The sequence below is a fragment of the Gavia stellata genome, chromosome 16, assembly GCF_030936135.1.
Source record: "Gavia stellata isolate bGavSte3 chromosome 16, bGavSte3.hap2, whole genome shotgun sequence".
In the NCBI taxonomy this organism is placed as follows: Eukaryota; Metazoa; Chordata; class Aves; order Gaviiformes; family Gaviidae; genus Gavia; species Gavia stellata.
In genome coordinates, this window is record NC_082609.1 from 427067 (window position 1) to 442765 (window position 15699).

Genomic DNA, 15699 nt, shown 5'->3' on the forward strand with positions numbered 1-15699 from the left:
TGGGCTCTTCCCTACCGTGCCGAACGGATGCTGCAGCTCAGGAAAACAGCAAGTCCTAAGTCCACTTACTTGGCCCAATCACAGAGTAATGCTAGTTTTTAAAGCAGCCAGTTTATATAAAAATTCAAATTATGAGCTACTGATGCAGCAGTGTAAGACTTGTGCTAAACATACTGAGGGACCATATACAAGCCTTTGTGCTTCATTTTCCTTCTCAAAGGTAGCAAGAGCATTTCATCATTGCTACATGGCTTGACCACTGCTTGTGAAATGCTCTGAGATTTCAGGAGTGTAACTATCTTATAATCAAAAACGTGCTACACAGTACGGCATAATGGCACTAAAATCCGTGTTTGCAGTACGCTTGCTTTGGTCTGTTGTGTGAAATCAGCAGATGGACGCACATTTTCCAGTTGCATCAGGGTGTTACTGGGGAGGGACTCCCACCACGCTCCCCTGCAGCACCTCTCGAGGTTGTTCCTCATTTCAAACAAATGCATGTGTTTTGTTACATACCAGGAAGAAAAGAGTTCAAACTCTCATCCAAAAAGACTTCATCTGTATCCCACCACAGCTGTCAAATCAAGCCCGTAAAATGGCAATTCAAGAATACATAACTATTATCAGTTCTTACCCATATATGGCTTTGTGCCAGCAATGGTGGTGACTTGTATTTCTTTAGTCAGCATTGTGGCAATATTGAAATCGGTGATGTGCACGTGTCCTGAAAGACAGAGGTTAATGTGTAACTTGATTTGCTTTAACACAAGAAACAGCTTTGGATCAGAAACTTAAATATGTCATGGAAAGAAATTTGCAGGAAAAAAATATTCTGGTGGGAGAACTGATAGAAAATATTTCAGCTTGCAGGCTGCTTACAGGTGTATCTTGTTACGTCAAATATCCCCTTATTTACCCTTTGGGGAGCAAAAAAATGGAGTTCTCCAAGAAGTCATTTAATGATGATTTTTTTGAGTCTTTCTAATTTTAGGGGGAAAGAGAACTCAGCTCTTCTCACAGAAAAACTTCCACTATGTTTTCGGGGAAAAAAAAAAAAATCCTTTATATTTTTGGCTTTCTAGCTACTTGCCCTTTGGTGTTCCCAGGTACTAAGCACTCTCTCCATTTTCCTCTTTAGAGGATGTGTCTAGAATGGAACAAAATACCTTTGACAGCAAGCAAGAGCCTTGCACAAGAAATTCAAACACCATGAAAACCCCCTTGCAGGGTAGGAATGGTTTCTGCTATCACTGCTACAGTATGCACAACTGCTGCCTACAAACTGAAAAGGAAATAAGAAGTAGATGTGATTTGCAGGGATGAGAAAGGAAATGCTTCCACCTAGCTCTTGCCTGCTTTTTTACTTGCACTTTTTTTATTTGCAAGCACTTAATTTATTATTCCTTATTCACTAAACTCGTGTCAGTGAGCAAACCAATCATGTACAGCAGTACAGGTGATCAATACAAGGCCGGCTTCACTGAATTGAATTTCTTTGAAACTTGTGGGTTAGTTCACCTTAATTCTTCTGATTAAATGCAGGCAGTCTTTTCTTCTTCCTGATCTCATGCATCTTGTCCTAAGGCACTAAACCTGCTCATCCAGGACAAGAGGAAATGGCCTCAAGTTGGGCCAGGGGTGGTTTAGGCTGTATATTAGGAAAAATTTCTTTCCTGAGAGAGTGGTGAGACACTGGAATAAGCTGCCCAGGGAAGTGGTGGAGTTACCATCACTGGTGGTGTTCAAGGAATGTATGGACGAGGCATTGTGGGATGTGGTTTAATGGGCATGGTGGTGTTGGTTGATGGTTGGACTTGATGATCCTACAGGTCTTTTCCAACCTTAGTGATTCTGTGATCCCTGACAGAGCTGGGCTCATTATCAAAAGCATCAGATGTTTTGTATGTTGTGTTTTGCAGACTCATCACTCTCCTCTGCAATAACAGAGGGTGACTGAATTGCTGCTGTTTGCTGCAACCGCAGCGATCAAATCAAAGTGGCTTTCTACAGGTGGAGACACTATGACAATACTTCCCTCAGTCATTAGCTTCAACAGCTAGAAATTCACTGCTGCTTCAGTTCATGAGTTAAAGCAGAATAAGATTACCTTTATATGTCTAAAAGTTGATGCTTTGGTAATGAAATCCTGTTGTCTTGTCTGGATGCTATAAAACATTTAAGTAAAAAATGCCCTCACACGGTACCCAACTGATCTGTCAAGAGCACGTGTCTCTCCTTGCTGCTTACACTGCTTTATAAAATCAGCTGGGCCCTCCTTCAGTCTGCCCACTAAAGAATGGGCATCAAATCACTGGGGAGTACTTGAGAGAAAAGAATGACACACAACTCTCTTATCTGGATATGTCCTCTATGTCCTTGCATTGTTTTTTTCTTTCATCTCTAGCTCTCATTCCACTTTGTGGGGAGCTGTTTTCATAAATATGAATCATAAAGACTTATGAAGAATTTTATATTCCAAGCACAAAGGTGCCTTTCTCTGGATGCATCTTTTAAATTATTCACTTTAAATAAATCACAAGTTTTATAAACTAGCCCACTTGGGAAATTACCAAATCAAGCCAATGAGGCTGAGGAAGAAGGCTCCGGACAGTATGATGAGGCTGAACAGCGACGGCAGTGTTACAGAATGGGGCGGACTGGGTGACCAGGGATGGCAGCTACTGGTAACCAAGAGGGAAGCACTGGTGTTGCTGCTGGGCTTTAGGGTCAAACTTTAAGGCTCGTGTTTTCCTAATTGCTCAGCATCTCTAACTGCAGCCAGTTTCGAAACAGCACAGCCAGAGCTGTACTCTGGGCACCATGTTCTTCCCAAAGCTCATCCTGTCTGCCTGAAATTGGCACTTTCAGATCAAGCCTTTGTTCTGCATTATGGCAAAGAATTTTCTTATTATACTCGGCACCTCAATTACTCCGTAATTCTTTCACCTTTCTAGAGCATCTTTTGTGCAAAAAAATATAAGGTTTCTGCAGATTCAACTAAGATAACATTTTAAAGAGTATGAAATTAGAGACCTTAGGAGCTGTGGAGTATGGAGGCTTTTGGACAGACTGTGCTGTAACTTTCCTATCTGAGATTAGAGAGCAAATGGGCTATGCATGCAATGCCTGCACTGGCATGAACTCACCCATTTTAGCACTGCCCTTGAGAACCTTTCGGCAGTGGTACAAGAAATACTGAGCAAAGCCGTTACCGGGCTCTTGCAGAAAAACTCTCTCCATTTTACTAGAGATAAAACTGAGCTTTTCTTCCATTTTATTAGACAAAATGACCTGGCCAAAAACTCCTGATGAATTAGTCACAATTCCTGGAAACTACCATCTGTTGTATTCTTTTATTCCCAGGTGAGCTGTGCCATCATTGAGCCAAATTGATAGACTTATCATTAAAGGAGGAAATCACTTTGTGATTGCAATGACTGATGAAGGTAGTCATCTGCTGAGGAATTTTTCATTGTGGGACCTGATCCAAATCTCTGATGTCAAACAACTGCTGTATTTATTGCACAGAAAGACATTTGCCCAATATTCTACTTTATTTATGGCTAACTTTCATTACTTAGCTGAAATTGATACGGTAATACAGAATGTCACCAAGCAGGGTGATGGAGGAAAATGCATGAGGTGTGTGTTAAGTTCATAACAGTCAGCAGCAGGACAACACATTTCAACATGTGGCATCACGAGAGGCATTTGTACTATCAAAAACCTGAACCAGCCTCGTACGCAAGGATCAGATGTGCAGAAGGGCTCCTGCAGCCTCATCGGTTATTAACACCAGCAAAAAGGGCACAAAAAGGTTTGTAATAGAAATGGGTGTCTTTTGATATGTAAATCTGAAAGGGTGAAGGAGTCATAGCTGGAAAGGTACTTCACAGCTGGAAAGGAAGATGGGCCAAAGGGAGAGTTAGGGGGCAAGAAGAGTCTAAAAAATGGAGAACTGAAGTCTGATGGCTGGAGGTCTTCAGGTGCTTCATACTCTCAGGGGACTGATCTCAATCAAGAACATCATAAAAAATTGATGTTAGCAAATAGCATATATTTTGTCATCACAGTTGTGGAAGCCTGGTGAAGAGAGAAGAGAGGGAATGAGGAGCTGCAGCTCCATTCCATGGGGAAAGAGATACTGAAAAACAAGCACAATCTACTAGGCTAAATATAGATAAACATGCTACAATTACAGTTGCTCAGGGGACAAGAAAAAATTGAACTGTGTGCACAAAGCTTTCTGTATGCATGAGAGGACACACCTTTGCTGCCATAGATGAAGAAAAGAAATATTACAAGTCATAGTCAGAAGGACACTGAAGTCAAGGGTACAGCCACAGAAAACAACTCTGAAACCTCTGCAACAGACAGTTAAAACATCACAGTGAGCAGAGAATAGACTCAAAAATCAACCCAAATTGCAGTGTCATTATAGAAGTTTGCAGGTTACATCCTGCTGAGCTGAATGCAACTGCAGAGACAAGCAGAGCTTCTTCCCCTCTGTTTTTATCCTATTCAGGGGAATGATGACCTACATTTCCATAGCTCTAGTGCTCCCAGCTCCCTCTCGGGTGGCTGTGTCACCCCAGTCCTACGGGGTGCAGAAGTAGGGCGGTTCCTGGAAGATGGTCACAGGTCACTGTGTCTGCTGGTGAGCACTGACCGAACACAGCCCCGCACCAGCTCCACACAGCGCTGGCCAAGAGGGTTGCCCCAGAGCCACAGCAGTCCCAGGAGCACCCTGGCCCTGGCTTGCCAAACAGGTCCATGTCGCATCGGTGGATGCTGGTAGGAGGGAATACGGGTCTCTGCATCAGTCTGTGCATGAGGCAACAGCAGGAGAAGCACCGAGTGAGGCAGGAGTGAGGCTACTGCACTTGGAGGCAGAAGCAGCTTTGCTGACAGCTCCTAAATAAATTATTAGCTAGCACTTTGAAATTGGAGGTCATATGCAAGACAGCTAGAGTCTGGGCTTGAGTGCTGCCAGGCAACCCTAGTCACACACAAGAGCCACAGCGATTCCTCCGGAGCTTCAGCATCTCTGTTACAGCCTCTGAAGTGGTAATGAAGTCAGATACGCCTTGTCCCTGTACTGACTTTTTCTCTTGAGTGTCTTGCTGTAGCTGCTAATGAAGATTTCTCACAACGAGGCAATTACACAGCTTTTCAAAAAATGTGAAATGACAAAGTGTTTTTCTAATGAGCTAAAAGCTAATAAATATCAGACAACTCTTCACTGTGAGAGTTTTGCCAGGACAAAAAAAATGTGTCTAGAGAGTAATGCAAGAATATAGTTAAGAGTTTTGCCTGAGAAAAAGACTAAAGAAAAAATGATAGCAACATCTATAATATACCCAGCCCCAAATCCTCTTCAGAGCTCCCTTCCAATGTCAAATGCTCATGGAAAAAGAAAATACCTGAATGAAGATTATCTATTCAACCATAATGCATTCTGTTTCTAAGAATACATTACACACAGCCTGTAGTTATATGAGCATTTCCATTCAAATGATGACATTTTGAGTAAGTTTTAAGCAAGAGCCAAGAAGGTCTTAAAATAAGGTCTGCTAGGCAACTGACCACAAGCAGCACAAAATGTGTTGTCCCTGCCAATACCTTCTAGGGACACCATTAGGTCAGTCAGTCAGAGGAGGTGTTGATTAAACACTAAGGCACCCCCAGAAATACTCAGCGACACAGGGTGCCCAGCACCCCAAAGGTACACAACGCTGCCATTCAAAAAGCAAAAGACAGCAACCAAAGCGTACAAGGATGGTCCTGTTCCTAACTGAACTGTGAGAGAGAAAGCAACACAAAATAAGGAAAACATCAAGCACCTAAATCTTAAGTTGGATGTCCTGTTTCTGACTCTGCTTTTATGCATACGCATGACCACAAAGCAACTGGCACTTACCATGCTCATCCAGTAAAATATTATCAGGCTTGATGTCTCTAGGAAAAAAGGCAGAGAAGGGGAGACAGCCATTAGCCTAGAAAAGTGACATGAAACACGGCTGCAGACACTTTAGGAAAGCCCAGGCTCTTGGGGGGGACACACTTCCATGCCCTAGAAGGTGTCTTTGCTGGGGCTCTTGAGCTCTGATGTTGCTGCAGGGTTTGATTTAGGCATAAGAGAATGAGTAACCGAACAACAAAAGCAGAAATGGTGGTACAGGGCTATGGCTGTGAAGGCTGCTGTGGTTTGGTCTAGCAGCACCAAGGTAGTCCACCTACGTTACAGCTTCTTTTTACCTTCTTTCTCCTTTTACTTCTTAATCTGTTTCAGTACGATGTTGAGAGCTGTTCCCCATTAACTCAGTAAAAATCAAATGCTTTTAACATCTTTGTTCTAGAAACAAATGGGTTTCCCAGAGGTTCTGTTCCTGAATAAATCCCCCCCCCCCCCCAAAAAACCAAAAAAACCCCAAAACACCTATAGCAATGCTGTAGGGAAACACTTTCCATTGAAGGGAGAAAACGTACACCTGATATGCCTACTGTATCCACCTGAGTGACTTTACAAGACATTACCTGGTTTTAATGAGCTAATTACACCAGTCCCCATTCACCTGCTATCAGCCCGAGCCAGGCACCTGGCAATTTAATGCACCACAAGGAGATCGTCACGCACACAAGGCAAGCACACCTGCAGTAACCCTGCACCATCCTGATGCTTCCCACCAGGCCCAGGGGTTTGAAGGGATGAAATGAGCAGGTTTAGGATTTTATCTGTAAAAATGCAGTCACTAAGATAAAGTTTGAATTCACCTAGCCACCCGGAATCAAGAAAAGACAATGTATCTAATTATCATGTAATAGCTTACAGTTCTCCAGCCTCTTCTCACCCAAACTACTTCCAGGGGGTTATAAATACCAGTTATCTTCCTTGTGCCGTCCCCCATCACACAGGTAACCGCAGGGACAGGCGTCTTTATCAAGAGAGAATGGGGCGGCTTCAGGCAAGCGGCTGGTTTTCCCTGTAAGCGCAGCAAAACTGTGCCACAGGTTAGAGCCAAACAGCCCAGATGGTCAGAAGCACTGTATTTGATAGTGAAAAATGGTGATGCCACGCTGGTGTTTTTGAGAAAACACTAATTTAAGGAAAAACTTTAAGAAATGTTTCAGCAAAAAGAGTTTGAAAAAAATTAATTCTTTGAATCCCTTGATACAAAAATATTTTCAAAGTTTTGAAATGAACTATAAAGACAGGTTTTTGTTTCTCATCCAGTTTTCAACCTTTTTTTTAAGTATTTTTTTTTTTTTATTTCCCCTGGGGCCTTTTCTGATCTCTCTCAGTCTGGCATGCAGCCTATGGAATTACACAAGCACAGTGAGATCATTCCCAGGATGCAAACAATGAACAGGGATAATTTTGTTTATAAAACATAAATATACAAATAATCAATAAAGTGGTTATACCATTTCCTAGCCTGAAGAAATTAACAAATATTTACCCCTCTTCTACATGTAGGTGGGAAGTAATTCCAGCCATCAGTCTATGTTTGCTGCCTCTGCACAGCTGTGCTCAGACAAAATAAGCAACCGCTTGTCTGTCTCCTGATGTTCCCAATTACAGGTGTTGCAGTGTAATTGACTGAGCTGAGTCACTTTGTCAATCTAATACTGCCCCACTAGGTTACAGTGTTAATTAAACAACTTGCATTACAGTGTTAATTAAATAACTTGCAAATTTCACAGACTGCCATACAGGTTTGTTGTACTCGAGTCACCTTACACACGTATAGCTGCTTGAAACACGCATTGCAGACTAAACTTCAGCTTCTCCCCCCTATACTTACAAATAACCCTCTGGAAATCCCAGGATTTTTGCCCCTTGGCTGTCCTCTTCATACCTGCCCTTCGGCTACAGCTGTAGCGGACACCAACCCACCCCTCGGCAGCGCTGGCGGCCACATGACTGCAGGGACACGTGTCGGAACGGGACCGGGACCGCAGCCCCTGGGCACCCTGTGCTCCCTTAGCTGTCACATCCTTCATCGTTAGGAGGAACAGTCATCTCCTCATGCCGACTCGTTCTTACGGCATCGAATTGTGAAGAACTTCCAGCCCCTTAGTCCTATAAACACTACTACTGATTGCAATACATTACTAATAGAGAAGGATTTCTCCTTGTGTTTCCCTTAGGCCTGTGCCCCACTCAGTTTGTTCAGGCCAAGCCAAGAGCGTGAGGATTTACCCCTCGCTGCCCCGGACAGAGAGAGCCGAGTCTGCATTTCACGGTGTTTAATTCATGCTCATCCATTATTCGGTGCTGGTGAGCGGGTGCCGGGCAGAGGCAGCCCGTGCAATGGTCCCGTCACTGCACACCGGCTTCGTGTCCCGGACCACAGCCTGTTGGAGCCTGAACGGGGCAGCTGGGACGGCCTGCCTGCCAAGATCAGGCGCATCAGAGTAGAAATCTATGCAGGTATCAAACAAAACAAGCAGTGTGAAAGACGAGACTCCTGAGAAAGCGGGAGCTATCCCCACAGAGGTCTGGCTTCAACCGAAGCAGAGCAAAACCTCTCTGGTGCTCTGGGGCTCTCCACAACCGCGGAGGGCATGCTACGGGCACGCCAAGCATCAGCCTTTCTGCTTTCACATCTCGGAAATGGCAGCCAAACGCTACGGACATGAACAAGCGTTAATCTTCAGCAGCCCTTGAATAGCATGTTCCTTCCCTTACTAACAACCCGGATCATTTCAATTTTAAATTTTGTACCATGCTTTATTTTTACACCTCACAAGAATGCTCTTCTGGAGTGATATTTCTAAACAAGATAACCTTCTCTCCACTTTTATTAACCCTCTGCTAGGCCCTCCCTGTTCATACCCCTTGTTAGCAGTCAAACCCTTGGACCCCTGAGGTTTGCATTGCCCAGCACGCCAGTAGGAAACAGCCACACGTCTGTCTGTCCATAGCCAAACCCTGCCTCTCCAACCAGGGAAAAGCTCTCTGTTATTTTGCAGGTATTCAAACGTGTGGGAAGAGCTCAAATATTTTTTCACCGGCCATGAAAAATCTTGGTGGCCAAAAAGAAACCCTCACCACTTCTAGAAAGCTATTTAACCTCATACAGAAAAAAAGCTGTGTTTAGTCCCATTTCTTGATTTCAGTGCGGTACGGAGAGTGGAGGAAAAGGGAGAGACCTTTGAGTGTGACAGCAGGGGAATTCTGAATGCTGATGCCTACCCTCCCTGGACCAGGACAGATGTTAATGAGCTACAGCTAATTAAACCTATCAGAGACAGCTTTTTGCAGGATCAGCAAACAGATCAAATATGCTATATCATAGCTATCCCAGAGGGAGAAATAACATGTTCCCTGTTGTATATGAAACGCTTTTCTCTGGAAAGCCTAGTGTTTTACATAAAAGCAAATGTATTAGGAGAATATTTTGTTTAGCTCTTAAGTTTCTATTCGGCTTTTCATGTCAAAGAGGAACAAATCTGCCCCTACTGCAGTCTACAAGCATCAGTCAACCTATGAGATCCCCATCTGACCTGTGGATGATGTGCCGGCTCTGGAGATAGTCGAGAGCCAGCACCAGCTCACAGATGAAGAGTTTCACGGTGCCTTCTTGGAACCGCACGTTTTGCTGGAGATGGTAACGCAGGTCCCCTCCAAGCAGCAGGTCTACAACCATAAACATATCTTCTTCATCCTGGAATGAGTACCTAAAATGGCATAAGTATGGTTCAGGGATGATACTATTAAAAAAGAAAGGTTAAAAAGGGACATGGGAATACTCATAATTTCTTGGAACTTTTTAACTTGGTAAATAATAACGTCATGACCTTTCTATGCTCTGTTTCCCGCTGTGACTAAATTCCTACCACCTATATTCTCAAAATAAATAAGATGACAATAATTTAGCTTCAGATCCATAATCAAGTCAGTGCAGCTTGTATGAACAACTACCAGCAGGCCCACTAGAAGAACAGGAACCCAATGTTTTTATGTCAAACTTGTCACTATCAGCCATTTCAAAAACAAAGCCACATCCAAACCCATTACCCTAATGCAGCTTGCTGCTAACTTTCTCCCCCTAACAGTTGCAAAGGGAGACGCACAGGAGTCTCACAGGCTGGCACAGCTCTCAGGAGTGTTTATCACGGGATACAAGTGGCAGTGACTGATAGCACAGACCAGAAAGGGCCCAGGAGATGTGGACAATGCATTTTTATTTTGGGGAGGACCTCATACTAACCCTTGTTTACTGTTTGCTTTCTGAATTGCTGGGCAGCGTACAGAGTGCAGCAGCTTCGTTTGCGCAGCAGTTAATAGCTGGTGCCAGCGGCTGTGAGCTAATGAAATGCTTCCACTTAGGACGTGTGAGGAGGAAGATGGTACCGCTGCCGCCCACTGCACACCGTCAGGAGAGGCTGGCCACAGGCAGCAACTAGAATAGCTGCCACTTCGACTGCAGAGTGGTGCAGCTCCAGAAATCACCCATGTCACATCTGTGCTGGTGCTCTGAAAACCATCCGTAAAGCCTACACTGCCCCAGCCAACACTCACGTACATAAGATCCCTCCAAGGGGTCTTGGAAGATCCCTTCACTTGCTGTGAAGTCCTAGCTGGCTGAGCAATCAGTAACTCAATACAGCAGTAGAAATCCAGCTTGGAGCTCTGGATAAACGCTGTCTCTTCCCCTCGGGGTTCACACTCAGCTCTTCAGAATGGACATTGCCCTTCTCCAAGCATCCAGAGGGAACTGACCAATGTAGAGAGGAGCCCTAAACCAGCACGCACAGCCCTGCCCAGGCTCACCGCCAGTAGATTGTGCACTGGGGGCACTCAGAACCGGGCTCTAGTTCTCCTGGCAGCAGCCTGTTAATAAACCCATTTGCTCAACACAACAGGGGATGCAGCTGCTATCTTTCTGTCCTTCCTTTTTAAGTGACCTCATTTGATGCAATTATTTACCAAGCGTCCCTTTGAGACAGTCTAACAATCAGCTATGAGCTTTTTTCTCATGGATTTTTTTTGTTACCCATACACTAGCTTCTTGAGGTGATGAGCAGCACCACAAACCAGAATACTACTCCACAAGAGTACAAAGCTTGTAGTCTGTGTAGTCTGTGTATCATTCAGAGTGCAGGGAAGCTAAAGGCTATACCCAAGGCCAGGGATGATGTGATAAGAACAGAAGTAGGGAAACTCAGGTGATTTGCTCTGTACAGGTCTATACATGTGCATATGCTGATTAGTTCTCAGCTGCTGAGTGAGTTTTGCCTGGAACTGCTCATTCAAGTAGGAAAGCAAAGTTTGGAGATATGTCCAAAGCTCTGGGAGGTCTAGATGCCTGCTTCCATTCAAACCCTAGTTAGAACAACACTGAATGGCAACAGCATCAAAATCATGACAGTTCACCTAACAGCACTCAAGTTACAGGAGATTTCAAAAAGGAAGACAAAGTTATTTAAAGATTTGTAATCTTCAGTGTGTTTTAGCCTCATCTTTTGTGTTTAGCATTGATAAGTTCTACCTCATTCTAAAAATAAATCCAATATCCAATGAATGTAATTACCCACCACGCCAGAGGAATCCTATAACTAAAGGATACTGGCCACTGGATCACGGGGTATATGAGACCGCACCACTTGAAATGTTACTGGTGTCCTAATAAAATTGACCTGGCAGACTAACAGTAGTAGAGTCTTATTTAAAATGCCTTTCTACTGCCCCACTGCAGGAAAACATATTGAATCAAACACAGAGAGAAGAATTAGTGCGTCTTTTATCACTCAGCTGGCAAATCCTATTGCTACTGGTTGAAAAAGGTCTATAACCAGAGCACATAGGTTGCATTTATCAGGTACTCATACAGGAAAGAGACTCTTTTATGTAGGCATTTCCCTTATAGATATATGGATTTCTGCAATAAAATTTGAATGTTATTCTTTTTCTGTTAGTAAATTCAATGATAAATTCCTTTTATCTTTGCCGATTAGCATCAATTCAGTCAAATATCCATAAGGTATTAAGGCAGGCTGTTTAAAGTACAAAGTAAACCACAAAATCAGAATCAGGAGGTGATGAGAAGATAGCACTGCCAAGGGAAACCCTGCGAACAGAGCACTGCTTGGCTATTGATCCCGTGCTGTTACTGTATGGTCCTGGGAGCTGCTGTTTGTTGCAAAAGAGCACTATTAAATAAAACTGGGTTATGGTAACGAGCAACACCTGCCTAGGAAGAAACCACAAGGGAACACAGGAATAAACTCTCTTGTGCTTGTCTGGGGGGACAAGGGGGCTAGCTTCTTGTTTAATTATACAAGATTCCCCTGAAACCAGAGCCCTGGTCAGTGGAAGAGACGAGGAGCCCCACCTCCAACAAAGAACCACGGGACCGGTCCATGGTGCCGCACATGCATTCTCCAGAGCAATCACAGGCAATCACTGCTGCTCGCCCTGCTGACAGCTCCTCAGGCAGCCCACTGGCTGCCGGCGAGACACACGTCGTGCCCAGCTCAGCAGGCAGCACGAGGTCCGTCACGCTGCGGATGGCAACACACCAGCTGCTCCCGAAACTGGCTTGCAGCAGAAAAGTGGGCCAGCCTGGTCTCAAAGATGTCTCTAACTGACAATGCTGACCTAGCCAGTAAGCGAAGGGGCAATATCTTACCATAAATTCACTAAGAAGGGGTGCTCCAGGCCCTGCATAATCTGCAGCTCCTTGAAAACATTTCTCACTTCATTACGCTCCACGCACTTTTGTTTATTCATGTATTTCATGGCATACATCTTCTTGGTGTCGTTCTTTTGCACAACACAGACCTAAGTGAGCAAATCAAGGGATAAATCAGAGATGATTTGTCAGCAAATTTAGGCAGGTAAAACACAGTCACACAAGTGTTCTCCAGTGGCTTTAGCAAAGTCCACGCTGCCAAGTCACAGCTCCATGCACTGACAGCGCAACACTGGACACCACCAGCAAATCCCTCACCCAGTTTTCAGCCAAAGAAGAAATTTTGCTGGGAGGAAGGTGAGGGGAAGGAATTTATCACCACAAAGATAGAAGACAGGGAATCGCGCACGAGTCAACATTTCATTTAGACAGGGAATTGCGCATGAGTCAACATTTCATTTAATAGCACTAACTAATCTTGGTTGTGTCCGTCCCTCCCACATCAGTCACTGTTTGGAAGAGTCCTTTCCACCACAGAACTACAGGTTAGAAACTGGTGAGCAGCACCTGATCTCCCCCTTCTTGATAAGTTTCATTCAGCTCACAAAGAACCTTGGGCTTTGCTGGAGGGGTATTGGGGTTTGAATTTTAACCCTTCTTACAGTTGTATTTCCTCAAATCTAGAAAGAAACTTTGCTTCAGTGAAAGACTCTGAGTTCGTAAAACTGTAAAACAAAACAGACTGTTTTTTCAGATTTGTTTCCACAACGATTTATGAGTTTGGGATGAATTCACAAAGTTTCAGTCAACGTTTTTTGTTCTGCCACCAAATAAATCTCTTTGTCTAGAGATCTTTGTCGCACTTTGCACTTAAGGCACGCTCCATTTCTGTCATGAGAGTGCCTTTATGTGAAGAGGCAAATGACCTTCTGGAATTCTGTCAACGTATACAAGCATGGAATTCCATAACAGCATAAAAATAAAACCAACCTATGACTGTAACCTGGCACTCAATAACAACACTGTGTTTCACAGAGAAATATCCCCTTAAAAAAACTGCCAGGCCTTTCACGTTGATTGTAGTTCTTTCTTAAAGATGCATCATGATCTTCAGCGTTGCTTTGCTGGGGAATCTTAGAAAATGCTTATCCAGAAACATAACGAAATTCAGCTCATTTGATTTATCAGTATCTCATTTTAACCTCCTGTAATATAATTTGTGGCTATGGGATGGATGAGGAATTGGGCTGTGATTCCTTCTTGATTACCAGGAGTTGAAGCTCAGGTCAGAGCTCATTGACAATGCAGGGGTTTATTTCTATACTCCCATGTGAGCCTCTAATTTGCCCATTTCTCAGTTACATTTCCAGCTGTCCAAATGATGGTTAGGTCACAAAATACTTACTTTTCCGAAGCTGCCCTTCCCAATAGCTCGCAAAATTTCAAAATGGTCGAAGGTGACTGCAAGGAAGAGCAAACATTAAAACATTAAATGGCTGAGCAACCGTTTGATGATATTACATTATTTCGATGGGTTTTTTCCTTAAGAAAAGAGCTGAGAAAAATGAGCAACTTTCTGTTGTTTTTGCAGATTCGGGTGCTGTTTAAAACCTGGTGTTTAACAGGCTTTTTTTCTTTCCAGCTCAACTGCAAAGGCAAGTTCCCTGGGCCAGTCTTTGCCAATGGCAAACCAGGCAAGGAACCATCAAGTGAATGTTTTCACCCTTAAACATGAAGGTCTCATCTTATTCCAGCTGAAACCAAATGCAAAGAAGTTTAGTCCATCAAACATTTATACCATGTGAAGACACAAATGGGCAGCTGGATCTTCATATCCTTGTGGTATTCTAGACAACAGTTTGATAACTGTGCAAGATAAACACAGCAATCCTGGATGCAAGTTTTGGTGCCACTCAGCATCCAGAATGGCTGTTTCTGCTCAGAAGGGAAACAGAAGGGCAGCAGCTTTGCAGACCATGCATTGAAACAGGGAGGGAGGAACGTGAACATGCATGTCACTTCCCCTTCTGGCCCCTGCCTGGAGATGGGGCTGGGAGGTGGACATCTGCACAGCAAGGGAGAATGTTTTCTAAGTGCTGATCTGAAGGACCTTACATATCAAGTGTTTCTGACCAGCCGGGATGAAGCTGCCTGTGTTTCATCTCAATAAATAGGTCCAGAGAAACAACAAATTACCATACAGCAAACACAGGTTAACTGTACTGGGTTCAAACCCTGCTGCCGATTGCTGGATGAAGCACCATAGCAATGACTACCAAGTTGAATGCTCTGAATCCTGCTAACACTTCTCCAAGAAGCTGGTGCAGCAGCGCGGTGCCCAGCAGACGTCAGCTAAGGAAAGGTCATGCTCAGGGATCTGGTCCTCAGTCGGCCACTGCTGGCTGAACCAAAACGTATTGAAACACTCATTCAAGGCATCAGAAAAAGGCCTCTGATAGATTTTTAATTACTCATCAGCTTTAATTAGCATGACCCCTGGAACTGAGATACCACCAATGCGATGGGCTTGAAATCGCAGCGTTCTTTTGCCTCGTGCCCCTCTTGTTTCCCTGTTGGCAGAAGGGGCTGGACCCTACGGCTCGAGCCACAGCTGCCAGCAGCCAGTGCAGGGCCACGAGGGAGGGCTGTCCGCCCTGCGAGGACCACGGGAACCAGCAAACACGGCGCCCACCTCTGCCTTGCACACCCTGCGGCACCCTCCGTCCCCTGCGGAGGCCGACCGCCACCAGCTAGTTTAATGACCATCTCAGAAGGCAACCGGCTGTGCTGCTCTCAGCACCCGTGTCCAGGTCTCACGGGCAGGTTCAGCTCTCATAAATACCCATCCTTTGCAACGCCCAGCCTCCGAGGAGGTCTGCCTTGGGGCTATTACCGTCATTACCCTACGTTAGCCGAACAGCAGGGTGTTCTACCACCAGACAAGACTTCCCATGGCCTCCAGCACTTTGCTGAACAAGAGGAAAACCTCAAGGCCTCTTTCCCTTTCAGCTTCAAGCGAAATAAGAATGAAAGCACTTGCTGTACAAAGAAATGCAGT

At 44.4% G+C, this 15699-nt stretch overlaps 1 protein-coding gene across 2 annotated transcripts in view; it reads right to left on the bottom strand.

Moving 5' to 3' along the window:
• Positions 1 to 15699, bottom strand: part of STK32A (serine/threonine kinase 32A) — a 35789-nt gene that overhangs the window by 10617 nt on the left and 9473 nt on the right. For both annotated transcript variants that reach the window (XM_059825258.1, XM_059825257.1), the window contains exons 3-7: positions 14047 to 14102; positions 12639 to 12790; positions 9511 to 9684; positions 5921 to 5958; positions 635 to 724 (exon numbers count right to left, since the gene is read on the bottom strand). In XM_059825258.1, the coding sequence (XP_059681241.1) occupies positions 635 to 724; positions 5921 to 5958; positions 9511 to 9684; positions 12639 to 12790; positions 14047 to 14102 (510 nt within the window). The remainder of the gene's footprint in view (positions 1 to 634; positions 725 to 5920; positions 5959 to 9510; positions 9685 to 12638; positions 12791 to 14046; positions 14103 to 15699) is intronic.